Consider the following 26,608-nt stretch of genomic DNA (forward strand, 5'->3'; position numbering starts at 1 on the left):
TTATTAATGAAAAGTAGTGATTCGTTCAACTATAAACCAGTTAAAGCTTTTGCAAAACCTATGCCTGAAACTGGCACAAAATTTCTTCATCAAAATAAATAAAGATGGGAGCATGCAGACCTGCAGATTCTATGTAGCTGGAACCTCTCGCCCATTCATCGTTTAAAGTTACTCAAACAGTAAACCTAAAAACCTATACATGGCCAAGTTCAGAAGATATCTAGCTTCATCTTTTCTACTCGGTTATAATATGAATAATACGTAAATGTGCATGCATATGTTCCTTGATTTAAAGGAGATTTATCAGAAAATAATAAGCAGTTAATTAATCAGTTACATTGACTATAAATATCAACCAAAAAGAAATATATCAGCAGTGGTTAAATGAATAGGAAACAGTAAACCAAAAGATATTTTGTTAATCAGATTATTTGTCGAGTATCCAAATTTCAACGCCAGCTAGATGTATAGACAACCCCGTATTCAAAATATGCTTATCTGGGAATCTTTTCCTTTGTCTCTGTAATCAATAAAACGACAGCTCAAAAAACAAAACAAATAGAGAATTAAATTAAATTTAAAAAAGAAAAAATAAATAAATAAAAAGAAAGCTACATTTGTAATCATTTATGTTGACAGTAAAGATTATTGCATTTGAGGAACATGAACTAATGAACATTTTTGTCTCCACTCCGACCTGTTTACTCAGTAATTGCTTTTTGCGGGGAAGACAATATACACATATATATATATACAACAGCTAACGCCACACATTCTCTCTCTCTCTCTCTCGCTTGCTCTTCGATTATCTCACTCTGTGTCATTCCTGAGTTCTATGAATTATGATTCCTCTGTCATTCTTTTCTTTATTTTTCTTCCTTGTTATGTATCTGTGCCCTGCCAAATTCCCTTCTTTAACTAAACCCAATAAAGTTTAAGCATTTCCATCTCCATTGCATATACAGTCACAAACAGCCTTTTACTACTCTATTATATATTAAACTATATTTTACATTATAAAATATACTTAAAAGGGTATTTCACCTACATCGCTAATGCTGCCAAACCCCAAAACCTCCCAATCATATTTCAACTCAAAATCATACATGATTTTTGCAATATTTACCATGAAGACTAAATGTAATTGGATAGAGTGGTGAAGGGTACAAGAGGGGATGTTGCATGGGATAATTTCCTCCATGTAAAAAATTAAATAAAATAGGGGTTATTTCCTTTTTCTTACAGAACAAGAGCTGGGGCAAGAAAAAGCNGCTCTTCGATTATCTCACTCTGTGTCATTCCTGAGTTCTATGAATTATGATTCCTCTGTCATTCTTTTCTTTATTTTTCTTCCTTGTTATGTATCTGTGCCCTGCCAAATTCCCTTCTTTAACTAAACCCAATAAAGTTTAAGCATTTCCATCTCCATTGCATATACAGTCACAAACAGCCTTTTACTACTCTATTATATATTAAACTATATTTTACATTATAAAATATACTTAAAAGGGTATTTCACCTACATCGCTAATGCTGCCAAACCCCAAAACCTCCCAATCATATTTCAACTCAAAATCATACATGATTTTTGCAATATTTACCATGAAGACTAAATGTAATTGGATAGAGTGGTGAAGGGTACAAGAGGGGATGTTGCATGGGATAATTTCCTCCATGTAAAAAATTAAATAAAATAGGGGTTATTTCCTTTTTCTTACAGAACAAGAGCTGGGGCAAGAAAAAGCTAACACCAAGGGTTTCGTGATAATTCTCACACTCACAAAGAGAGAGACAGGCAGAGAGAGAGAGAGAGGGATTTGATACCTCTCTCTCTCTTTCTCTCTCTATTATCGCAATAGGTTGGATTTTTCTTCATCTCTTTCAACGGCATCACCCAACAGCAATCATCATGCCCTCCTCCTCCTTCTCCTTCCCTCTGACTTATCTCCACCATCATCATTACACCCTCACCACCACTTCAAACCCCACTTCCCTTTTACATATTCACATCCCAAAACCAAAACAACAACAACAAGAACCACCAGAAGAAGAAGAAGAAGAAGAGGAAGAAGGAAAAATAAAGATCAAAGGAGCAGGGTTTACATCTACTACATGTGATAAAAACCCTACTTTTTTTTTTTTAACTTCCGATTAATCTTTTTCAAGAGTTAAAAGGGTCTTTTTATTTCCTTAAAGGATCCAACAACTCTGCGGGGAATCAAGCGTCTCGGTCCGATTATTCGCTAGATCAAGCAAATCATACAACTACTACTTTACAAGTTTTGGCTACATGGGGTTTCTTCATTTTCATTTCACGGTGATGATGATCACTTGATTGATTTTGTTTGCATATGTTCTTATTATTATTTAGTCCGTCCTTGCAGCTTAGGTATGATTAATTTATATAAGAAGAAAAAAACTTAATTATTGTTGTATGTGTGAATGGATGTTTATTACTCTTCGATGATCTATTTCTCTCTCTCTCATTCTCATTCAATTTCTGTGTGATTTCTGTTTGGATACTGTTGGTACAGTAGTGATATTAATTTGAAGTTTGAAGGATTCAGTGTTTCTTATATATTTATGGTAATATGTAGTAAATGTTTTTCTGTTATTCTTCAAGACATGAACAATCATAAACTGTGCAAAACATTCCATTCTCACCATCTGAAAACTTTTATTAATTACATTTCTTCAACAAACTAGGGTTTCTCATATTTACGCCTCCAAAAATCATTATTGCTTCTTTCCTTTTCATAAATTTAGCCAGATCTTCAAGAGATCCATCATCTTTATCCACAGATATAAACACAATATTGTTTTGAAGGTTTATATATATATATATACACACGTAATACGTTGAATGTATTATTGTTATATACATANAAGATCGCTTAAACGACTAAGAGCAAACTGAAAGAATCTCTTAAGCGATACAAAAGATCGCTTATTATATCTGTGATTTTGCCTCGACAAGATCGAAATCACTTAAGCGACCAAGAGTAAACTGAATCAATCGCTTAAGCGATCATGAGTAAAACGGATTAATCGCTTAAGCGATACAAATGATCGCTTAATCGACAGTGCAAACAATATTCCTAAAACAACGTACCCTTTCTTCGCCGGCCTCCTCCTCGTCGCCTAAATCCTCGGACGACTCCTCTTGGCATGAATTCTCACCGGACTCTTCCTCCTGGCCTGAATTCTCGCCTGACTCATCGGCTTTAGAACCGTTTGCCGATTCTTCGCTCTGTTCTTGTGCCGCCGGCGTCTCCTCTGCTTGTGGACCACCTTCACTGATCGGATGATCCATCAGAGCAACCATTGAACTGCTTGCGCCACCGCAATCTAGGATTCGAAGTGGCGTTGGGTTTTCCTCCTCATTGTGAGTGTCATCCATGGTTTTGGATTGAATTTGGTGTCAAAGTTTGCAGTTTCGATCGAAAATTGGACTGTATCGCCAGAAATCGCACAGATTCCGTTTAGGGTTCAAGAAATTGATGTTAGGGTTCAAGAAATCGATCAAAAATTGCGACTGTATTCGGTTTAGGGTTCAAGAAATTGATTTTAAGGTGCAAATTTGCAGGTCGATAGGAAAAAATCGCAGTCTCCCTTTGGTTCAAGAAATCGCTTTTTGCCCTAATGAATTTCGATTAAGCGAGATGAATAGGTGGGGCTTGTTTTGAGAAATTTCGAATTTTAACAACTTTCATTATTTATGATTCGGCCCACATATGTTTTAATCTTTTCATTTTACATATGTTTTAATCTTTTCATTTTAACCCATTTTACATGTTTAATTAATCCTAACTATGCCACGTCATCTTCTCTAAATTAAAAAAAAAATGAAAAACATTTTCAAGGCCATTTTCTTAAATCGAAACTTCGGATGGCCGGGCAACTAAATTTTCTCCTTTAACGGGTGCTAACTTTGGCATAATGTGTAAAGAGTTTTTTGAATACATGTAACATTCAAAAGGTTGATTAATTAATTCACAATTCTGAAATTGTACCACGTTTACCATGTTCAGCCGTCCAATTTTACTTACATATTAAGTAAACTCTTAATTAAACTAGCAAAATTAAGATAACTAATTATTATTATTTTCTTTTTTTGGCTGGAGATGTCTTGACTAGTTTATTCATACTTCAACTAATCTCACGGGACTGTGAAATTATCAACCAGGTAAAAGTTTCAGTAGTTTCCCTTATTAGCAATCGAGGAGGGACTCGAACTCATGATCTTTTGAATAATATATTCAAAAATCCTTATCGAACCATTCAACCATCCAAAAAGAATTAACTCACTATTCAATATTCGTAAATTTTGTTTTCACTGATTATTTTATGGTCACATATAATTTAATGTATGGCTTCTTTTAGTTTTATACTCAGATTCATTTTGCAATGCTTTAGTTTATAAAAAAGTATTATATTATGGTGAGAAAGTGTTGAACGTGACATACTGAAGCAAACAAAAAAAAGAAAAAGATAAGTGGTTAATTCCAACATAAATTCTATTTAATTTTTATATAATTAAAGAAGAATGATTGGCTTCCCTGTAAGAGCAAGACGCAATACAATGTAGTTTTATTTATATCCATGAACCAGAAAGTAGATTTGTCTCATTGTTCCATAACCAAGGGGCTTGCGGTTGGCCCATCTTCACAGTTACGAGCCATTCAGCCATTAAGTTGGTATAATAATAGTTGTTCCAACTCTGCTTTATTAATAAAGTCTCGAAATGTGGCATGGCCTGTGGGTGGCTTAGGAGTTCGAGGGTGTCCACTCCAACATGCGCGAACATCGAAGACAAAGCCTTGGCAGTTGGCATTGTATATTTTGGATGTTAATTAAAGTATTAAACTATGAGTGACAGCTTATCATACTGTATTTAATTACAAAGAAAAAGAACAATTCAAACATGTAGATGATATATGAATAAATGGTGGAATCTTCATCTTAAATAAATGGCCTGTAAACTCACACTTCATTGGTCATTCATTGCCTTTCTTATTAATTTCACCTACTACTGTATATGTAACCTTGCAAACGTAAGCTGGCCTGGGGGAACTCATTTGAGTGTGATTATCCATTTAAATAATTATGAATAGAAATTTGGTAATAAAAACAGTAGCATGGGGGGCAGGGCAGCATCAATCAGCTAGGCTGGCAAATGTTGTTGGCTACTGATGACTGAAAGCAAATTTAGTAACTGGGTCAATGTTTAATTTGGAATATCTTATTAAGATACATCAACCCCACTTTTCTATTTTGATTTTTGCAAAGTGCCTATGTAGTAGTCAAATTTCAAAACCCACGACTTTATATACCTAGCAATTGTTATTTCAGCATCAGGCGACTTTTACTACAAGCGAAGACAGGGATCGCCTCATACATCCAATATAACAGAAAGCTATTAATATTTACCTGCACTACCCATGGGAAGCCAAACAAATTATACGTGCTTGGTTTATCCTTCCCGACCCATTGGGCATGCTTTAACGCCATGTTTGGTTTTTTCAAGCTGTTGATGGTTCGCTCAAATGATATTCGTCCCCACGGATAAGAATTAAAGAACTCCAAGTCGCCTGCAAACAATAACTAGTCTTTCTCAACAACTTTTGTTGAGTCACCAGCCAATAAGATAGAATGTAAAAACAATAGCAAGCACACTTGTATCTTCTCTCCATCATTAAACCGAACTGTTTCTAGCCTCTCCTCTAAAACGTGTCCTGTAATAGACTTTGCCCCTTACAAAACCTTCTTACGAAACCTTATGGCTCTCGGACTCGTCCTTATTGCCTCTGCCTTATCTGGCACTTCCCCGCATCCTAAGCCTATCACCAAGGCATACTCCATCATCCCAAACCGTAGTGGCTTTCCGTCTACTACGAACCACATTTCTTTTTCTTTTTTTGTATTTTACTAAGTGCAGTAACATGTAATACACTCCATGCCCCCAAAATGTCTTTTTCCAATTTGTTCCTATTCTTAAAAACTGATCGAAACAAGTGCGACGGAAATTTCTTTCACCATGCCTCATTCCAGCTAAAATGTCCCTTAATCTGTCAAAAACATCCCAACTCGACCTCATCGTCACCCTTGTAGGGAAGTAAGGCACCTTCTCACTTATAGGCTCCAACTCGTAGTCTTTACAGTTTACAGTCCGCACAATTTGCACAATCGATATAAACAAAATGTCAGCAACAAAAATAAACCAAAACAACTAATAAAAAAAATATCAGCGACAAAAAATTACCACTGTAGTCGCTTAAGCGATTTCGGATCGCTTAAGAGATCTTGACTCTGCCTCGTGTAAGATCGCTTAAACGACTAAGAGCAAACTGAAAGAATCTCTTAAGCGATACAAAAGATCGCTTATTATATCTGTGATTTTGCCTCGACAAGATCGAAATCACTTAAGCGACCAAGAGTAAACTGAATCAATCGCTTAAGCGATCATGAGTAAAACGGATTAATCGCTTAAGCGATACAAATGATCGCTTAATCGACAGTGCAAACAATATTCCTAAAACAACGTACCCTTTCTTCGCCGGCCTCCTCCTCGTCGCCTAAATCCTCGGACGACTCCTCTTGGCATGAATTCTCACCGGACTCTTCCTCCTGGCCTGAATTCTCGCCTGACTCATCGGCTTTAGAACCGTTTGCCGATTCTTCGCTCTGTTCTTGTGCCGCCGGCGTCTCCTCTGCTTGTGGACCACCTTCACTGATCGGATGATCCATCAGAGCAACCATTGAACTGCTTGCGCCACCGCAATCTAGGATTCGAAGTGGCGTTGGGTTTTCCTCCTCATTGTGAGTGTCATCCATGGTTTTGGATTGAATTTGGTGTCAAAGTTTGCAGTTTCGATCGAAAATTGGACTGTATCGCCAGAAATCGCACAGATTCCGTTTAGGGTTCAAGAAATTGATGTTAGGGTTCAAGAAATCGATCAAAAATTGCGACTGTATTCGGTTTAGGGTTCAAGAAATTGATTTTAAGGTGCAAATTTGCAGGTCGATAGGAAAAAATCGCAGTCTCCCTTTGGTTCAAGAAATCGCTTTTTGCCCTAATGAATTTCGATTAAGCGAGATGAATAGGTGGGGCTTGTTTTGAGAAATTTCGAATTTTAACAACTTTCATTATTTATGATTCGGCCCACATATGTTTTAATCTTTTCATTTTACATATGTTTTAATCTTTTCATTTTAACCCATTTTACATGTTTAATTAATCCTAACTATGCCACGTCATCTTCTCTAAATTAAAAAAAAAATGAAAAACATTTTCAAGGCCATTTTCTTAAATCGAAACTTCGGATGGCCGGGCAACTAAATTTTCTCCTTTAACGGGTGCTAACTTTGGCATAATGTGTAAAGAGTTTTTTGAATACATGTAACATTCAAAAGGTTGATTAATTAATTCACAATTCTGAAATTGTACCACGTTTACCATGTTCAGCCGTCCAATTTTACTTACATATTAAGTAAACTCTTAATTAAACTAGCAAAATTAAGATAACTAATTATTATTATTTTCTTTTTTTGGCTGGAGATGTCTTGACTAGTTTATTCATACTTCAACTAATCTCACGGGACTGTGAAATTATCAACCAGGTAAAAGTTTCAGTAGTTTCCCTTATTAGCAATCGAGGAGGGACTCGAACTCATGATCTTTTGAATAATATATTCAAAAATCCTTATCGAACCATTCAACCATCCAAAAAGAATTAACTCACTATTCAATATTCGTAAATTTTGTTTTCACTGATTATTTTATGGTCACATATAATTTAATGTATGGCTTCTTTTACTTTTATACTCAGATTCATTTTGCAATGCTTTAGTTTATAAAAAAGTATTATATTATGGTGAGAAAGTGTTGAACGTGACATACTGAAGCAAACAAAAAAAAGAAAAAGATAAGTGGTTAATTCCAACATAAATTCTATTTAATTTTTATATAATTAAAGAAGAATGGTTGGCTTACCTGTAAGAGTAAGACGCAATACAATGTAGTTTTATTTATATCCATGAACCAGAAAGTAGAATTGTCTCTTTGTTCCATAACCAAGGGGCTTGGGGCCTTGGGCCATCATCTCAAGCCATTCAGCCATTAAGTTTGTATAAAAATAGTTGTTCCAACTCTGCTTTATTAATAAAGTCTCGAAATGTGGCATGGCCTGTGGGTGGCTTAGGAGTTCGAGGGTGTACACTCCAACATGCGCGAACATCGAAGACAAAGCCTTGGCAGTTGGCATTGTATATTTGGATGTTAATTAAAGTATTAAACTATGAGTGACAGCTTATCATACTGTATTTAATTACAAAGACAAAGAACAATTCAAACATGTAGATGATATATGAATAAATGGCCTGTAATTCACACTTCATTGGTCATTGCCTTTCTTATTAATTTCACCTACTACTGTATATGTAAGCTTGCAAACGTAAGCTGGCCTGGGGGACCTCATTTGAGTGAGATTATCCATTTAAATAATTATGAATAGAAATTTGGTAATAAAAAAGAGTAGCATGGGGGGCAGGGCAGCATCAATCAGCTAGGCTGGCAAATGTTGTTGGCTACTGATGACTGAAAGCAAATTTAGTAATTGGGTCAATGTTTAATTTGGAATATCTTATTAAGATACATCGACATCACTTTTCTATTTTGATTTTTGCAAAGTGCCTATATATTAGTCAAAATTCAAAACCCACGACTTTATATACCTAGCAATTGTTTTTTCAACATCAGGCGACTTTTACTACAGTTGTTTCTGGAAGGTTTTTGGCTCCCAATCTACAAGTAATTCATCAAATTATTGTCGAGGGGGAGAGAATCCTATAACCATTAGGGGACGTTTGGTTGACGGTAATGTCAGATTATTAGGGTAATATCATCTGATATTACTTGATTACCACGTTTGATGGCCGAAAACGGCCATATCAGACCAGATCTGGCCGAAAATGGCCAGAACTATTCTGGCCATTATCGGCCAGATCGGCCATCAATATGGTCGGAAACGGCCATATCGAAGCCTCTTGGTCACGGTGAGTTGCTGATGGGGACTTTCGGAGACTTCCGGCGGTGGTCTACGGTGGCGGCAGGAGACGGGGGTGATTTCGTAATAAATTAAAGTTTTATATAAGCAGGGGTGTTTTAACTAAATCTGAAATATTGGAGGTTAAAAGAAATTATTCAAAAATTAATAATAAAAATAATATTATATTAATATTTGTAAAAGGGATAATTTAGTAATTTAAATAATATACCCACCAATTTATTCTCCATAACCAACCATATTAATATAACATACCTACCAACTAACCAAACATGTTTTTTTAAAGATTCTCAGTAATCTTTTAAGGTAATCTATCTTTTCAGTAATCCGACATTCACAGTAATCTAATATTCCTGAATCAAACAACCCCTTAATTTAAGACCTAGATCAACAAATAAAATTCCAAGGTCAAAAGTAGGGCAATACTTGTGTCAATCGAGGAGGACAAGAATCAGTTGATTTTATTTTTCTATCAAAATCACTTCATTCATATCATTCATATACATTAACTTTATGTTATGATTTGATTGAAATAGTCGAAACCAAGATAAACAACGTTTCATCCCACATGACCAGACAGACCAGTCAATCTTGTAATTGTAAACCAAAACGAGTAAACTAACCAAACAAGCCAAATTACATTGACTAAAATTAAATGAACTCAAGTGGCATTTTCGGTAAATATCTTCACACTTCCAGGTTAAACTTCTAACAGCGTAACCTAGCTTTCACTAACCTCAGCCTTTAACATTAACTAGTCAAATCTCTTACAATCTCACCACCACGACCACCTCAACACCCAGTCCCAGAGAGGCGGACCAAGTCTTCTCCTACTTCCTCATTAAGTATAAAGCCCAACATATTCCGCTCTTTATTTTTATTTATTTATTTCCTTTTGTTTCTTTAATTTTGCTTTAGCTTTCAAACACCATGGGTGGAAATGGCAGGCACCCTAGATGGAAAATCTCCTTCTATCATCGTTCTAGTTCAGCTCCCAAACCACCTCCTAAAGAGTTCATCTGTCCGGTTTCCGGCTCGTTAATGTTTGACCCTGTTGTGGTTTCTTCCGGTCAAACGTTCGAACGTGTTTCCGTTCAAGTCTGTCGGGATCTTGGGTTTACACCCGATTTAGAAGACGGGTCTACGCCCGATTTCACTGCTGTTATTCCCAATTTAGCTATGAAACAAACCATTCTCAAATGGTGCGATAGTTCCCGGTCCGAACATCCGCCCGTACCCGATTATAATTCCATTGATAACATCGTCCGCTCGATAATGAAGTCGTCGGATAGACCGGGGTCATCGTCAACGAAATCGGCTCCGGGTATAAGATTTTCGGAGAGGGAGTTGTTAAAAGGAGTAGCGGAGAATCCGCCGGTTATATTCTCTCACGCGGCGACCGAGTTGAACCACCGAGTCAATCATTTCTACTCGAGCTCATCGGAAGAATCGGTGGTCGTGGCCCCGTCGAGTCCATTCACTCCGTTACCTCTCACGACACGGCCGGCTTGCTGCTCTTACTCCACGTCATCGTCTTCCTCAGCTGAAATCACAGACGCCCCGCTGACATCATCGCCCGAGGAAGAAGAGCTACTGCGGAAGATGCGAAGCAACGACATCGTTTTGCAAGAGGAAGGAGTGATCACGTTACGGAAGCTGACTAGAGCTAAGGAAGATATTAGGGTTAGTTTGTGCACGCCAGCTGTGCTCTCGGCTCTGAAGCCGTTGATCGCTTCGAGGTACTCGGTTGTACAGACAAACGCTATCGCTTCCCTTGTGAATATTTCTCTCGAGAAGCCTAATAAAGTTATCATCGTACGGTCAGGAATTGTTCCCCTTTTGATTGATGTGTTAAAATCAGGTTCTGATGAGTCACAGGAGCACGCGGCGGGTGCGTTGTTTAGTTTAGCTTTGGACGATGAGAACAAGATGGCTATTGGTGTGTTAGGCGCGTTGCAGCCGTTAATGCACGCGCTTCGCGCGGGGAGTGAGCGGACTCGGCATGACTCGGCACTGGCGCTGTATCATTTAACCTTGATTCAAAGTAACCGGGTCAAACTCGTGAAACTCAACGCGGTGCCAACGTTGATGACTATGGTGAGGTCGGGTGACTCGGTGAGTCGAATGTTGTTGATATTATGCAACTTGGCTGCGTGTAATGAGGGTAGGTCTGCGATATTGGACGCGAATGGAGTGTCGATATTGGTGAGTATGCTGAGAGAGAGTGCGTTGGACTCGGAGGCGACTCGGGAGAATTGTGTGGCGGCGTTGTTTGCATTGGCTCATGGAAACATGAGGTTCAAAGGGTTGGCTAAAGAAGCGAGAACTGCAGAGGTGTTGAGAGAGGTAGAAGAAAGAGGTAGCCAGAGAGCAAGAGAAAAAGCTAAGAGGATATTGCAGATGTTGAAGGGAAGAGAGGAGGAGGAGGATGTGGATTGGGAGGGAATGTTAGAGTCGGGTGGGATGAGTCAAAGTCGGTTCCGAGTTGGAGTGAATTTGCATGGTTCCAACTCAACTAATTTTTGATTATTACCATATTTATTTTTGGGTTCTTTGTAGGTTGTAACTGTGGAAGGTAGTGAGTCGGGAGTGAGTGAGAGCGGGAAGAAACGTTTCTGTGTTGGGGGTGTAATTATTGGTGGAGGATGTTTTTAGAATGTTAGTTGTTAATAATTAGTTTTTGTTATTTTCAATGATTAATTGTATTTTGAATTGAAGTTGAGGTTTTCAAGGGTTTGTATTCTTGTACGTGTACATAAACATAAATTGAACATTTCAGATGATCAAATTCAAGTTATTATTTTGTCGGTTATGTTTCTAGTATTGTTGGTGCTGTGTTCTTCCAAATTCGACTGGATTGGATTGGTAAAGGAAGACTGGGAAGGGTGGATTTTATTAAAGAAGAAGGTAGTGGACCTAGCCGTTTGGTTTACAATGGACTTCTAGTTTTGTGTGGTTGCTGACAAAGTCCCTGGCCTCTAATTCTAGTTGCATTCTTTTCAACTGAATAGCATACGCCTATTCTGGTCTTTTACTTATTAACACATTATTTTCAATAACAATTTAAAAAAAAAAAAAAAAAACTTTGAATTTACGGATCCACTAGAATCCAAATTTAATATGTAAATTCTCTCATATTTCATATTACATAAGATTAATAAAAGATAATCTTGATTTAATTGTTTAAATTTCTTTATTATATATATCTTAATTGTACAGTTAAAAGAAACGCCGTTTTTTACTCGGATCGTCGCCGCACCAATTTTTATACCAGATCCACAATCAAAGCTCACATAATAACATGCAGAAATCCCACAAAAGAAAGCGTCTCCAGCTTCAACACTCTTCCTCAGTGGAAGGCGAAGCCCAGACCAAACAAGAACCCTACCCGACCCACACCCGACCCACTCCAGAAGAATGCCGAGCCATTAGAGACGACCTCTTGGCTCTCCACGGTTTCCCTCAAGAATTTGTCAAGTACCGCAACCAGAGACTCAATCGTAAGCCCACTGCCGAGTCTGATCCTTTCAGTGATGGTGTTAAATCAGAGCCGTTGGATGATGATGGATTGGATGAGAGTGTCTTAGATGGTTTGGTCAAAACTCTGCTGTCGCAAAACACTACTGAAGTTAATTCTCTCAAAGCTTTTGCTTCTCTCAAGTCCGAATTTCCCACTTGGGAGGATGTGAGTTTTCTATTTTTTATTCTTTCTTTTGTGTGTGTCTTGGGATTTAATGGGTTGCATTATTTTGTGAATGTGTTAGTTATATGTTTGTTTAAGGTTCTGGCTGCTGAACAAAAATGTATAGAGAACGCTATAAGATGTGGAGGTTTAGCCCCGACAAAGGCCTCTTGTATAAAGAATATTTTGAGTTGCTTGCATCAGAGTAAAGGCAAATTATGCTTGGAATACTTGAGAGATTTATCAATTGATGAAATTAAGGCTGAGCTCTCTCGTTTCAAAGGAATTGGTCCCAAAACGGTAACTTTTTTTTTCACCTGAAGAAACATTGTACCTCTATTCCTTATTGATGGTTTTTATTTTGCTTGTGTTTTGTAATCAACATATGCACTTCCCAATTGAAAATAAAGTAGTAAAATTTGGTTACTTTTACCCTCCTTAATAGCACTTGCTTGAATATATGTTTTCCTTGGATTACTAATTCTCTATTTCATATTTTCACAGCAATTTAGCAGTCTGAAAATTGTATCCTACGTATGTAGATATACTTTTATGGAGTAGTTTGTATTTAGTTAACCCGTTATTGGGATAGCTGAACTGCGGAAAATGGTTAATGTTACTAGTACCTTGTTTTTCAGACATTTGTAGTTTAAAGTTTGTGAGGTGTTCCTTGCTATTACATTGTTTGATATTGATCATTCATTTGTATGTTGTCCTAGTTTTGCTGCATTTTGGCATAATATCAAACTGGGTGGCCTGGGTGGGCAGAAAAATTCATTTATAATTAACTAACTTTTGTGATACTGAATTTTAGCGATAGGTATCTATCTATGAATTGTTTTACAGAAAGTCCCAACTGAAATCTCAATTTTTCTTTCGTTTGGAATGCCAATCAAATTTGTGCTACGTGTAATTGGAAAAATTTGTGATCACTGCATATGGCTGTATGTTACAATAACTCAATTATTCTTGTTCCTTTTCCCTCTCCCTACAGCTGGTGTTACAAAGAATGACAGTGATTCCAAATTGATCTGACTTCAGGCAAACATGCTTGGTTATAGGGAAACAGTGTCAATAAAATAGTAACATCTTCCTTGTTCTGGTGCTCCGCCATATATCTTTAGACAAGGCTGTGGTCATAATTGTATAGTAACAGGCACAATCTACTGATTGTTTTTAAACATGATGTCCCTTTTGTAGTTATTTATTTGAATGGGAATGTTGGCTTGTTATGTAAACCTTAAAAATGAAGGTTACAATCTATTTAAACTATTTAAACAACATTTTCTTCACTTTTGGAGGTAAATTGATCATCAGAGCTAAAAAAATATAGTCATTTGGGCTCACTATAAAGATCATGTTTGGCCAATTAGAGGACTGTTTCAGAACTAAAATTGGCCAAAGACAAAGGTTTCATTTATTATGTTGAGATAATCTGACTATCTGTTCAACATTATTTCAGTCTTGTGTGTGTCATGATATTCAATATCCTTTTTTTTTTTTTTTGTTTTTTCACTTATATAATATTTTCACCAATATGAAGTTATATCCATTGCTTATACGCTTGATAATTGTTAAATTCATGACAGGTGGCGTGCGTATTAATGTTCCATCTTGAGCAAGATGATTTTCCGGTGGACACGCATGTGAGTATTTAAATTTCAAACTAATTTCACCTCATAATGTTACTCACATATCTCTGGCTTATCAGGTTTTTGAGATTTCAAAGGCAATGGGTTGGATCCCAGCTATGGCAGACAGGAATAAGACTTACCTTCATCTCAATCAACGGATCCCAAATGAACTTAAATTTGATCTGAATTGTCTTCTTTACACACATGGTAAGAAATGTCGTAATTGCATAAAGAAAGGAGGTAACCAGAAAAGAAAGGAATCTCAAGATAATCCATGTCCTCTATGGAATTACTGTAAGAACTCTGACATGAGATAACTGACAACCTGAGTTATTGGATCTGAATCTAACAGTCTTGGTTCTCCCCTTTTTTTTCTTCATGTACCCGAAAGATTATACAGGTGACTCAAAGTGAGGATCTATAATGAAGTTGTTCATGATTATTTGTGAATATATGGTATCATTTAAGTGAGTTTAAATTTATGATAAACAGCACACAATTCTAGCCCCTTATTGTAGACCTTTCCAGATTTTGCATGAGATTCAACATTTAGGTGACTTTGCAGCTCTTGAACTTGCTGCCTATCTTTTTTCCTCTGAAGCAATGAATAATTTAAAGAAAGATGAAAGAAAGTCAGGTTAATCAGAGATGAGGGAATAGTTTCTAGATATTCCCTCAAAATTCAATAGTTTCTAGATATTCCCTCAAAATTCAATAGTTTCTAGATATCATCAAAGCTTCAAAATAATAATGTTTCACAATCTGACAAAATTTTCACAAGTCATTCAATAATAGTAGCTACTGCTAAACATTGCTGTAAATAGATGCTTATGGGTATAAAGTATTGCGTTTGCATGGTTGTAAACAATATACTCAGATCTTTTCTCTACCCTCTATTACTATTAGTAGGTGCTGAAATCATAATATCTTATAATATTATTCCTTTACTTCTTTTAGTCCAATTGCAGCTATTTCATTAGTATAAGGTTGGAGGAACTGTTATGTGGATGTTCAGCTAGGAGCTGATTAGTCACAATTCTGAGGAAAATATTATAGTTAAGTATGTAGTGGGGAATTAGTTTGAAAGTTATTGCTGTCCTACCTAGCACACCCATCTTCTTTTGACTTTGGGGTTACCTTGGATTTTCTTACTGTCATCATCTTTATTTATCATACATGTACCTTAAAATGTTCCAATGGTATTGTAATTGTATTTACTAGTACCAAGTTGCTCATAGGCCTAGATTTTTAGAAATAAAATATTTCTGTTTGATTTAGAAAATTTGATGCATATCCTTGCAATTTGTTAAAATATATTCCTATAATTTGCTGGTGCTTGATGGCTCATTGATCCAATCATCTTTTCCTCTTTTCCTTTTGATGATTCTAGATGCCCTTTTTGTTCTTACCTGTAAAATATCTTCTGGTTGGTCGTCATTTTCGTTAACCAATCAAGTCAGTGTTTTATAAAGTGGAAAATAAACCAAAGATATATGAGGTATCTTAGACTTCTCATTTGAGAGAATAGGAACAACCATAGAACTAGACTGCCTTGCCTCTAGTCTCTTTTCCTGTAAGTCCTTGATTGATAGCTTCATTGTGAAATTCACATGGAGGAGAATCAACTAAAATTATTTGGCTTTAAGGTAGACCTCTACACCACAGGTAGGAAAGGTCATAAGCTATCTGAGGAGAGGAATGGAAATGTTAAGTCTTCATACAAAATTTTATCTAAGATTGAGAGGAGAGTTAAAGAGAAAAGTTCTATATCTCAACTGGAGTGCAAGAAGTATGAATGTAGATTTTGCCTTAAGGAGTTTATGAATGCACAAGCATTGGGGGGTCACCAAAATGCCCATAAGAAGGAGAGGCTGAAGAAGAGAAGATTGCAACTTCAAGAAAAGGACACCTGTAGTGTTAATTATCCTTCTTTGCCATGGTTTGATTCTTTTTCTTTTTGTCTACCGGAATTCACACTCTACAAGGAGTCTGTGGTTAGCCTCAAACCCTTAGGTCAGAGTCAAATCTATAGTTGTGATTCAAGTCATATAACTCATAACACCAAATCTGTTAGTCTTGCTTCTCATAATCCATTTGCAGAGAACACTAGTGGCAGACCTGTCGTCATCAAGCCATCTCCGTTTTATATTTCGAAAGACTCTGGAAGTCTTTATCATCAGTTAGGTCTTGCACCACAACCAGATATCTACAGCTTCTCTGAAACTGGGTGCCAGAGCCAGAAAGTGTAAAGTATGCTCATCCTCTGTTGTGCTTTGTATTTTAAAATTATTCATTATATTATTATTATGGTAAGTTGTATTGGGGTGGCACGGAACTTAGATGCAGTATATTGAGACAAAGGTCAAATTGCTGATGAAAGCCGAAAAAGAAAACTCTTTTTCATTAGCTTTTTACTTTTCTTATTCATTCTGAGTTTCAGTCCATGGTCAGGAATGCTTTGGTTTTATTGTAGATAGAGTTGATTTTTGTTGTAGCTGCGCTTTATAATTGATGAAAAAGAACATTGCGTGTGCCATTGTAATAAAATTAGGATTGGATGTTGGTATTTGATGATCTTTTTCTCTTATGTTTAAACAGATTTTCCTATCCAGATAATATTAGGCCCAACTTTAAACTTTAGTTCCCCTTTTATTGTGTAAGGAGCAATGTAGATAAAAGGAAAAGAAGAAGATGATCCCCTTTTATTGTCTCTCATTGCGTTTTGCTTTCAACAGGGAGTCGTATCAAGGTTGATCAACTCATTAAAGAATGCTACAACTTCTGTTTTATTAATAAAGTGACCCATCAAGCAAACATGATATAAGGTAGAGTTATTTGCACATAATCGGAATTGCGTCCTGGATTGGATTGTAAATACTTGTTGGATCAGATTATTCTTCGCTGAAAATGAATATCACTTGCTGTAGTCTGTGCCAATTTAATCTATGTTTCTGTTTACCATTGAATTAAATAACAAATTGTCATACGCTTCTAAACTTTCTGATATGAATCAAAGCAACCTTGGGGGTGAGTTTGAGATTCCTTAACTTCTCCTATAATCACTTGTTCCACAAGCTATTACTTTGAAATGTGTTTGACAAACACATTTCAAAAGTGATTATCGAAAAAGTAGATTGTTGCATAATCTATTTTATTGAAAATCCTCAAAAACAGCATTTAGATTTGAAAAGATGTTCTTGGAGAACTAATTACAAAAATACCCCAAAAAAACTTGAATTATAAGTTTATTTATTTATTTATTTATTAAGATATATAAAATAAACTCTCAAAAAATTAAAAATAGAAAAATGGAAAACTGGCTGACAGAGTCGTCCGTGAAGGTCGACAGCTATTGTTGATGAATTCTTTGACGACAAGTGGGTAGAGACCATGGGCATTGATGCACTTGTCCTTAAGCAATCTATGCAACCGTGCTGATAATGTTGTCAAATACTTTGCCGTTTTTTTGTAACGGGTAAACAGAGTTTGAATTAGTCGGCAATTAGCAAATAGCGATTGGGGGTGAAATTGAGCCGGGTCGAGTTGAGTATTTGAGTACTCGGAACTCGATTTAGTTGCTACATTACCAAGTTTGAGTTTGAACTCGAGCCTGGTTGAGCTTGATGAATCGAGTTCGAACTCAAACTTGGTACCTAAAAGTCGGGTTCGAATTCGAGCTCAATTAATCAAGTTTTAATTGAGCTTTTCATGCTAAATCGAGTTTTAATCAAACTTTTCGAGCTTAATCTAGTTTTTTGTACAATGATCAAACTCAACTCGTAGGATTATTCAAGCTACTCTAACTCGAACTCGACTTAACTAATGCCAAGTTGAATTCGAGCCAAAGCCAAGCCGAGCTCAAGCAGCTCGCGAGTGGTTCGGCTCGATTTTCACCCCTACCAACTATAGACTAGTTTTCAACTTTTAAAATTTTATAACTTTTTATTTTAATTATATTAAATAATGAAAGTTTTAATATGATTAATAATAGAAATTTTTTTTTTTTATTTATAAAATATGTATTTTGGTGGCATGGCCTTTTCTTAAAATCAAAAGTATTAAAATTTATCAAGACAAAAATGTTGAATTTGACATTAATTCTCCTTAGGTTTGTTAGATATTAAGACAAAAATTTAAATAACAATATATCAACTATGTCAAATATCATGTCATGTCTACCACAAGAGTTTGAGTCCACCCTTCATAAATTCAACTAAACCTATTGCATTTAAAATGATTACACAGACCATATTTTTTCTCTTCATTCAAGTAAAATCAAATGATTAGAAGAAATTTTACTGTGATCAATCAAATTATTATATTATAATTTATTAATAGATATTCCCTTTTCTCAATTGAATATTTGAATTCCTACCATGGCGGGCCACTGCCGAGTGAGATGCTAAAGCATTTACAGTGTGCAACCCATGTCAACAAGATCAATGAAACAAAAACATCTTTCTCCTTCGTTATTCTAGTATATTTAGTAAACTAAAATAAATCAACAAATATTATGTATAATCAGAAACAAATCATCCCCCTTCTCACCATATCATTTCATGAATTCAAGGAGAACAAAAACAAATCATCCAAACATCCTTCTGTTTCTCATCACCAACACCTCTTAAGCCACCGAGTTAGGAGCATCGCATCGGCGCCTCACCTCGCCTCCTGGGTCTCCGTCAGTCTTCACCTCAAAATTACTCATCTTCACCATCGCATCTGCGAAATCCTTATAGAACGCCGTCTCATTTGCTGCATACATTTCCACAATAGGCCTTGTTCTTGGGTCCGTAACAAGTACATTATCAGTCGCCAAAAGCCCCAAACCCTTTGGCAAATTCTTGTAATACTGGTTATCAAACTTTCCTGGAGTCTTAACATCATTAAAAGCTGACATTGTCACGTTCGTCGCTGGATTCGCACACAAATTTTTTAGTGCTTCTGCGTAGGCAGGCTTTAGTCCCGGATCGGTTGGGGTTTCGGCGGAGTAATTAAAGAGCCTTTTACTGAATTGCTTGCAGTTTGAGAAACCAATGGTGTGTGAGCCCAACAAAGCCACCATTTCTTGAATGCTGAAGCCCCTGTCGCCAAAATATTTAATCATTTGATCCCCATTCATTTCAGTACTGGGAAGACTTCCGGTGACGCGGGTGGCTTGCGAAATCAAGCCGTCTTTGCGTCCGAGCTGGACGGGGTAATGGGGTCCTCCCACCATCACGACAAGGTTACGTGTGGAGGCGGCGAGAATATCCGCACAGGAGACGACTCCGGGGCAGGAAAGCTCCAAGGCGTTCTTGATTCTAGAGATGATTTCAAAGCCGTCCCCGGGGAGGGAAATGTTGTCTTCGTGATCCTTCTCGGCCTTGTTGTCGGAACTTGAGCCGATAAGAATAGAAGCGTCGCAGCCTCCGGTCATGCAGTCGTGGAAGAAGAGGCGGAGGGTGCCGGCTGCGGTGGTTACGAATTTTGATTGCTTTTCGTGAACTTCTTCGCGGACAATGCGATCAAAATCAGGGCATGATGTTTTGTAGTAGTCAGGATTGAGAGGGACGGATTGAGAAAAGGGAATTATTGAAACGAAGAGAATGAGAAGAACATGTTGGTAAATTAAAGTCATGGCTGTAGTGACAATAACGAGTCTGAGAGGAAGCTGAGACTTGCTCCTTCCTTCCTTCTCAGACTTCCTAAAAAATCAAAGCAGAAATGGAGTCATGAAGATGGAGACGGGTGGTGAAGGTAAGAGGCTATAAGTCATATGGCTGAGAGGGGTTTTAGGAGAATGGTTTTTGAATCCATTGATGGTTTGAATGGTCTTAATCCATGGACATGGTCTTCCCAAGGACTGGATTTATTACCTGATTAACACATACTAAATTTCATCCTCACAATTTGGTAACTGTAAATCTGTAATACTGGTCAACCTTATATAATCTGCTATGAATTTTTCTTCTAATAAGTCAATGTCAGAAAAATCGTAAAATTCATTTTTATTAATATCTTGATTAACTAAATTAAGGATAAAGCATAATTATTGTAGTTTATTATAAAATTATTTTATGAGATAAAATATGTTAATTTGTCATCATATATATATTGTCACGGGATGTTCGGATCAATTTGTACGTACCTCAACTAATCTCTTACGACTCTTAAATTGAGAGTCAGGTAAATCATTTCAATGGTCACCTCTATTAGTAATCCATGTGAATAGAACTCAAGATCTTTTGATTAATACACCCAAAAGTTCTAATTGATTACTAAACCACCTAATGGTGATTTTTTAGTCATCATATTTATAACAATGTAATTGAATTTACCAGACATATATAAACCGTAACATTTAAAAAGCAAAAAAAAATTCAAAAGTCAAAGTTTATAAAGTACAAAAAATTTGTTTAAAACTAATTATCAGTTATCACCAATAAACATTTATTGTATAAACCATTCTTGATTTCCAAGTTCCGAAAAGACTTCATTTATTATTTAACTGGAAAAGTATAGAAAAATAAATTCAGTTTTTTTTTTTTTAATTAAAAATCAGTTTAGTAAATAAAAGAAAAAATAGATTTTTAAACTGTAAACCCTAAAAATTCCCAATCTCCCTTTTATACCCCTTCTTCTATCTTTCCTCCCCATCCCACCGCCCCGAATACCCCACCGCAAATTTTCTCTCTGTGCCCTGACCTCGACACTGCACGCCTTAAAATTCTCCACTACAATGACCACTACGTGTGTTTCATTCTCTTCAATGTTATCTTTTTATGAAGTCCCACCGGAAGCTAGTGCTTGCTATCTAAGAGTTGCTCCATGGATCTCATCGGTTTTGTCTCGGCCTCCACAAAATCAACCACCACCACTACTACCGCATAAAACGCCACATCTACAACCTCCACAACAACAAAAACAACAACCACATCTAAAACCCAATATGCATTGTCGTCCATCCTCACCAATTTCTTATTCTCCTAACACCCAAATGTCATCGATCGTCACCAATTTCTTATTCTCCTATGAGGGTGTCGCTTTGGGAATAGGTGTAACCCTAGCTTACAGCAATGCCTTACGGAACTTGAGACCGCTCTGCCAGTTCGAAGTCTCAAATCCTGCGGCAAACGTCTCAGATACTCAGGCGACATCCCCAAGTTTGACACTTTAGTACCTTCAAAAGGCTATTGCCAAATGCTCTGGTTCCTTTGTGAAATTAAGTCAACTTTCCCGAAAGCAAGAATGGAAAAGTTTATAAGGAACCGCCCCAGTGATTAATGAATTTTATGGTTTGAGAGCGGTGAAGCGCGGTGACTATAGAGAATATTTACAAAATTCAATTTTGATGAAATTCTCCGAACAATAGCCAAGCCAGGAACTTCTAGGAAAGTTTCTGGAGGCTCCTTGAAGAGTGAAACAAGAATCTGGTAATACTTTGTATGTGCCAGATTGATCCTTGATACCCATTACAGCACTGTTGACGCTGTAAGGGCAGTCCTGATTTACGCCATTTACGCTAAAAAGAAAATGAACGTGCGACATACAGCAATGTTGCGCTGCAAGGGCAGTCTTGATTTACGCCACTTTCTGATATGAAATCATGTTTCCAATTCTCATTCCTTCCAAACACACAACAATCTAGCACAAAAAACACACAAGCTTTAACCAACACAAATTCGGCCAAGACAAAATCAAGCACTTTCAATCTCTTTTAACACCTTAAATCATCAATCCTAACATGCTAACAATCCCTAAGATCAACCAATCAAGACACTTCATAAATTGAGGCAAAGATTTCACACACATAAACCAAAACCGAGAATAGGAAACTGGGAACCAAAATGCAAGTAAGTTACTAGGATATATTGCCAAGGAACATTCAAGCTTAAAGGAGACTCCACCGGCTTGAATTAATCCACCACCAAGCTTAGGTAGAAACTTAGATAAAGGAAATACAAGAAGATTCAACTCCCATTGAAATACCATTCATCATATTCATTCACTCTAACATTACAAAAGTGGGAGAGTTGCTTTTTATAGGCATTACAAATAAAAGGAATTGCCCTTTACAAGATATTGCAAATATTACAAAATATTACACATCATTTAAGGGCTTTATTTCCCCACCACAAATTCAAAACATAAGCCATATCCATTTAATGCAATAGTACAATTACTCTCTTAATTTTAAGATTTATGTCTCTAACAACTAATTAACTTGATTAACACCCATCCATTGGATCAAATGACATTCATTTATTGGGCTTGGGCCAAATAAACCTCTCCACACTTGATACCCACGGTTAAAGGCCTTCAGAAATGTCTTGGACCTTTAGTACTCCATAGACAAGCTTGTGAATTTCTTTGCGTGATTAGGCCGATTGGTGCATACCTTGTAAAACTTAGGCTTCTTAATTCTTCAATGGAAATTCTTGCACAACTAAAGAACCATTTCGGCCTAGAATCTCATCATTTACACTAAAAAGAAAATGAACGTGCATTATACAACACTGTTGACTATGCAAGGGCAGTCCTGATTTACACCATTTACACTAAAAAGAAAATGAACGTGGGGCATATTATAATGGACAACATCAAGCATGCAGTAAGACCTGCTCAAGCAAGTTACCCTTTTCCCTATCTCATCACTACTCTATGCAAAAAAGCAAGGGTTGATAGTTCAGATGATGAAGTTCAATTTCATCCAGCTCCATTTCTGAACGACAAATTTTTCAACAAGCTCTAATTCAAGAAAATCGACATCAACGGCAGCCACAACCACAACAAAAAAGCAACTGCAACAACTACAAGCAAGCATGAAGTCCATGGAGAAATGCCAAGACTAAATGGGAAATCAAATGCGAGTAATGTTCGAGATGCAGCGTTAGTATTTCGCTAGCCAGGGCATGGATGTGTCCCCTTACCAATGGTAGGATTGGCTGGACTACGAAGATCAAAATCCTGATGATGCCATAGAGGAAGATGAAGAAAAGGATGAAGATGAAGATGAAGAGGAAGACTGAATCCTGAAACCATTAACTTCAGGATTTTCATCTTCGTAATCTTGCCATTTGTTAAGCCTGAAAAAGTAGGGCTGACGCAAGACCCAATCAACATGAAGAGTTAGAGCTTAGATAGGTTCGTAGCCAGTCAGAGGCATCCTCGTCATGCAATGACAGGGACGGCATACTCTTGTCAGGGCAGTGGGTGCGCGTCAGATTGGTCAGGGCCTATAGCGATCCCACGTGTCTAATCCCTGCACCAAATCGCGCAAATCACTCTTAGAAGGTGGGTAATAGGACATAAAGAAGGATTTGCACGGATAATCCCACCAACTCACAGATTTAGTAATGATAACTGTAATCCATCCCACTATAAATTGAGAGCTCCTCTCTCATTTAAGGGATTAGCTAATCTCTCTAAAAAAAATATAGCATCCTCTCTCTTGTATAATCATTCGTAAGTCAGTCCGCTGAACGCGACCTGACCACTATCATTAATACAAAATCAGTGGACGTAGGATTTGCTTCCTTAGCATTTGAACCACTTTAAACGCTGTTCTCCATTATTGTTACTCATACATTCATCCACGCGTGTCTTCTGGGCCAGCTCAGCATTTCACACGTGCATTTGGTTGGTGTCAAAATCACGCATCAACAGTTTGGCGCTAGAAGGAGGGCCTGATTTAGTATTCGTCCTTCATCAGGAGAATTTCTGACTAACTGGTCCTACAACAGCAAATGGCTTGCCGACTCAAACCTGAGCAAACCCATCAGGGTGCTGGGGAGATCCCCCGAGCACAGGAGGGCGCCTCTCCCGAGACACCTCCTGTTCAGCAAAATGTTGTGGGGGATATCCCTTTAAGTTCACAACTTGGCCCTGCCATCAGAAGCTACTTGGAGAGGTTCGACAATACTCTCCAAACGGTCAACCGAAACCGGTGCATGCCACCCGAATCAAATGAGGCGGTGCAACCACCAAAAAACCCTGTAGGTAGTCGCACGAAAGAGCAACAGAGGGCGATAGCCCACGTTGCGAGCACTGTAGCGCGCCGAAAAAAGGGTAAACAAGTGGCGAAAAATGGACCTAAGGGCTCCAAAGGGCCGGTGAACATCGACCACGTCCCGAATAGAATACCTGTGGCGTTAAGACTCGGTGAAAGGTCACAGCTCAAGCCGTCCCATGCCGCGTCGCATGAAAACCCCCAAAAAAGTGCTGGGCTAGGCGATTCTCATCACCGCCATAGAAACAATCTTGAGCATAGTCATGCGAGAGGTTCCCACACTCCGCAGGGCAGTTCATACCACAGCGGAGGTCATGAAAATTCCCTGCACTATTCATTACCATTACATGGCTTTAGCCAGCATGTGTCAAGAGCGGCCGGAACTGTCGGCCGAGGCGAAGTGGAATCCGACCTCTGGACTTTTCTCAACCTCAACCATGAGGGTCGAACTCGCATGGGGGAAAGCAATCCCTAGATAGCTCCGCTACACCAGATTGAGGAGCTGCAGTGAGCTCTAGACCAGCTAAGAGCACAGCAAAATGAACAAGGGCAGGTCACGTTAGCGTCCCCCTTTTCTCCGGCAGTACTAGCCGCCCCTCTCTCGTCAAGATTTAGAATGCCCGACATGTGGGCGTTTGATGGAAATTCTGATCTGCAGGATCACTTGTATGAATTCAACGACCTGATGGAGCTTCACCAGGTTTTAGATTTGGCAAAGTGTCGTTGTTTGGCAGTAACTTTAACCTCTCACGTCAAACGGTGATTCAGGTCGCTTCCAGTAGGATCGATCAGTTCGTGGCCTTAGATGAGCACGACGTTCCTGACGCATTTCCAAGCAAACCGAAAGTTTTCAATGCCTTTGAGCTACCTCAGCAACATAAGGCAAGAGAGGGATGAATCCCTCCAATCGTACATTGATAGATTCCACAAAGAACTTAATAAAGTAGCTCACACTCCTAAAGAGTCTGTTCGGACTCTCATCATAGCAGGAGTTCGCCCACAGATCGACCTATGGAAAGAGTTACAGGTTGAGAATGATGTTTCCCTTACCCGCTTTTATAACCTTGCGGAGAAGGACCTCCATATTGAAAATTTCGTGGCGGCGCTCCACTGCCGTGACCCCGGCGTTTCAGGTAGTGCGTTTGGTCGGGGGGAAAGTAGGAGAGTTGATCGCAGGTGGACCACTGACGATCAACGAAAAGGAAAGAAACTGCGCTATTAACCCAAAAAGTCTTATGCTCCAGTTCCTCATCGCGATCGCGACCGAAATTAGTATACACCTTTGAATGCGTCTGTATTGGCTATTCTTAACAAGTCAGAAAATGCCAATCTGCTCGAAGAACCTGAGCCCATGAAAAATCCCCCATCAACCAAAAATAGTAAAAAATACTGTCGCTTTCATCAGGATAATGGGCATCACACCGACGAGTGCCGAGCTCTCAAGCAGGCAATCGAAGACCTCATCAAGCAGGGTCATTTCAAGGAATATATTGATGATTCCACTCCCGCACAAGAGAAAAATCAAGGGGAACCAAGAAAGAATTGACATGATCGCAAAGGTATATGCAGCGTCAATATGATCTTTGGGGGACCGCACCTCCCGGGGAACTCGCGAGGTGCCCAGAAAAGATATGCTCGGGCAGCCCATCACGATCCCATCAGTGTGATGAGCATGATGCGGCGACCGCAAAAGGTTCGCAGGGAGGAGGAAATTATCTTCTCTGAAAAGGATGCAGTTCGATTGCATCATCCCCACGATGACGCTCTTGTGATCACGCCGCTGATAGGGTGCCATAATGTCCACAGAATGTTGGTGGACAACGGAAGTGCTGTGAACATCCTATTCCAAGCAGCTTTCGAAAGGATGAACTTGGACGAGGCCGACCTGAAGCCCACCTTGATCCCCCTATATGGTTTCACCGGGGACCACTTGATCCCCAAAGGAACGATCTTGCTTCCAGTCACGCTGGGTGACTATGACGAAGTGACTAAGGTAACCGAGTTCTTGGTAGTGGACTGCCCATCCGCTTTTAGTGGTATCCTGGGGCGACCTTTGCTGAGAAACTTCAAGGCAGTCACTTCGATATACCATCTGAAGATGAAGTTCCGCACCCCGACGGGGATAGGGGAAGTCAGTTGATCTCAGCGCGCATCTCGCGACTGTTATGTGAAAGCAGTGCAGATGACGTGCAAAGGGAAAGGTATCTTGCGCGGCATTCCCCGATAGGCAATGGCG

General features: G+C 38.2%; 4 protein-coding genes and 1 long non-coding RNA gene across 5 annotated transcripts; 4 read left to right on the top strand and 1 right to left on the bottom strand.

The window, feature by feature from the left end:
• The first annotated feature begins 1,743 nt into the window (after window positions 1-1,743).
• LOC116108847 lies at window positions 1,744-2,462 on the top strand. The gene is made up of 2 exons (XR_004124687.1): window positions 1,744-2,114; window positions 2,197-2,462. It is a non-coding gene; the product is annotated as an uncharacterized LOC116108847 (long non-coding RNA).
• A 7,410-nt stretch (window positions 2,463-9,872) lies between these two features.
• LOC116108837 (U-box domain-containing protein 38-like) lies at window positions 9,873-11,801 on the top strand. The gene has a single exon (XM_031395070.1). It carries the CDS (start codon window positions 9,996-9,998, stop codon window positions 11,589-11,591), a length of 1,596 nt encoding a protein of 531 aa, XP_031250930.1. The 5' UTR covers window positions 9,873-9,995; the 3' UTR covers window positions 11,592-11,801.
• Window positions 11,802-12,317: 516 nt separating this feature from the next.
• Window positions 12,318-14,831, top strand: LOC116108821 (putative DNA glycosylase At3g47830). The gene is made up of 4 exons (XM_031395053.1): window positions 12,318-12,750; window positions 12,847-13,047; window positions 14,337-14,393; window positions 14,459-14,831. Exons 1-4 carry the CDS (start codon window positions 12,367-12,369, stop codon window positions 14,696-14,698), a joined length of 882 nt encoding a protein of 293 aa, XP_031250913.1. The 5' UTR covers window positions 12,318-12,366; the 3' UTR covers window positions 14,699-14,831.
• Window positions 14,832-15,200: 369 nt separating this feature from the next.
• On the top strand, window positions 15,201-17,280 carry LOC116108822 (zinc finger protein GIS3-like). Its single transcript, XM_031395054.1, has one exon. The coding sequence runs from the start codon at window positions 15,992-15,994 to the stop codon at window positions 16,628-16,630; it is 639 nt and encodes a 212-aa protein (XP_031250914.1). The 5' UTR covers window positions 15,201-15,991; the 3' UTR covers window positions 16,631-17,280.
• Window positions 17,281-19,005: 1,725 nt separating this feature from the next.
• On the bottom strand, window positions 19,006-20,097 carry LOC116108794 (peroxidase 41-like). The gene has a single exon (XM_031395024.1). The coding sequence runs from the start codon at window positions 19,999-20,001 to the stop codon at window positions 19,006-19,008; it is 996 nt and encodes a 331-aa protein (XP_031250884.1). The 5' UTR covers window positions 20,002-20,097.
• Window positions 20,098-26,608: the final 6,511 nt, after the last annotated feature.

This window comes from Pistacia vera, unplaced genomic scaffold (genome assembly GCF_008641045.1).
Source record: "Pistacia vera cultivar Batoury unplaced genomic scaffold, PisVer_v2 Contig57, whole genome shotgun sequence".
NCBI lineage: Eukaryota > Viridiplantae > Streptophyta > Magnoliopsida > Sapindales > Anacardiaceae > Pistacia > Pistacia vera.

Excerpts from the sequence above, each read along its gene's own strand:
- LOC116108821 (XM_031395053.1), top strand. The coding sequence starts at position 12,367 with ATGCAGAAATCCCACAAAAGAAAGCGTCTCCAGCTTCAACACTCTTCC. Across the intron at positions 12,751-12,846 it reads AATTTCCCACTTGGGAGGAT|GTTCTGGCTGCTGAACAAAA; the intron begins GTGAGTTTTCTA and ends TGTTTGTTTAAG. Across the intron at positions 14,394-14,458 it reads ATTTTCCGGTGGACACGCAT|GTTTTTGAGATTTCAAAGGC; the intron begins GTGAGTATTTAA and ends CTGGCTTATCAG.
- LOC116108837 (XM_031395070.1), top strand. The coding sequence starts at position 9,996 with ATGGGTGGAAATGGCAGGCACCCTAGATGGAAAATCTCCTTCTATCAT.
- LOC116108794 (XM_031395024.1), bottom strand. The coding sequence starts at position 20,001 with ATGACTTTAATTTACCAACATGTTCTTCTCATTCTCTTCGTTTCAATA.
- LOC116108822 (XM_031395054.1), top strand. The coding sequence starts at position 15,992 with ATGGAGGAGAATCAACTAAAATTATTTGGCTTTAAGGTAGACCTCTAC.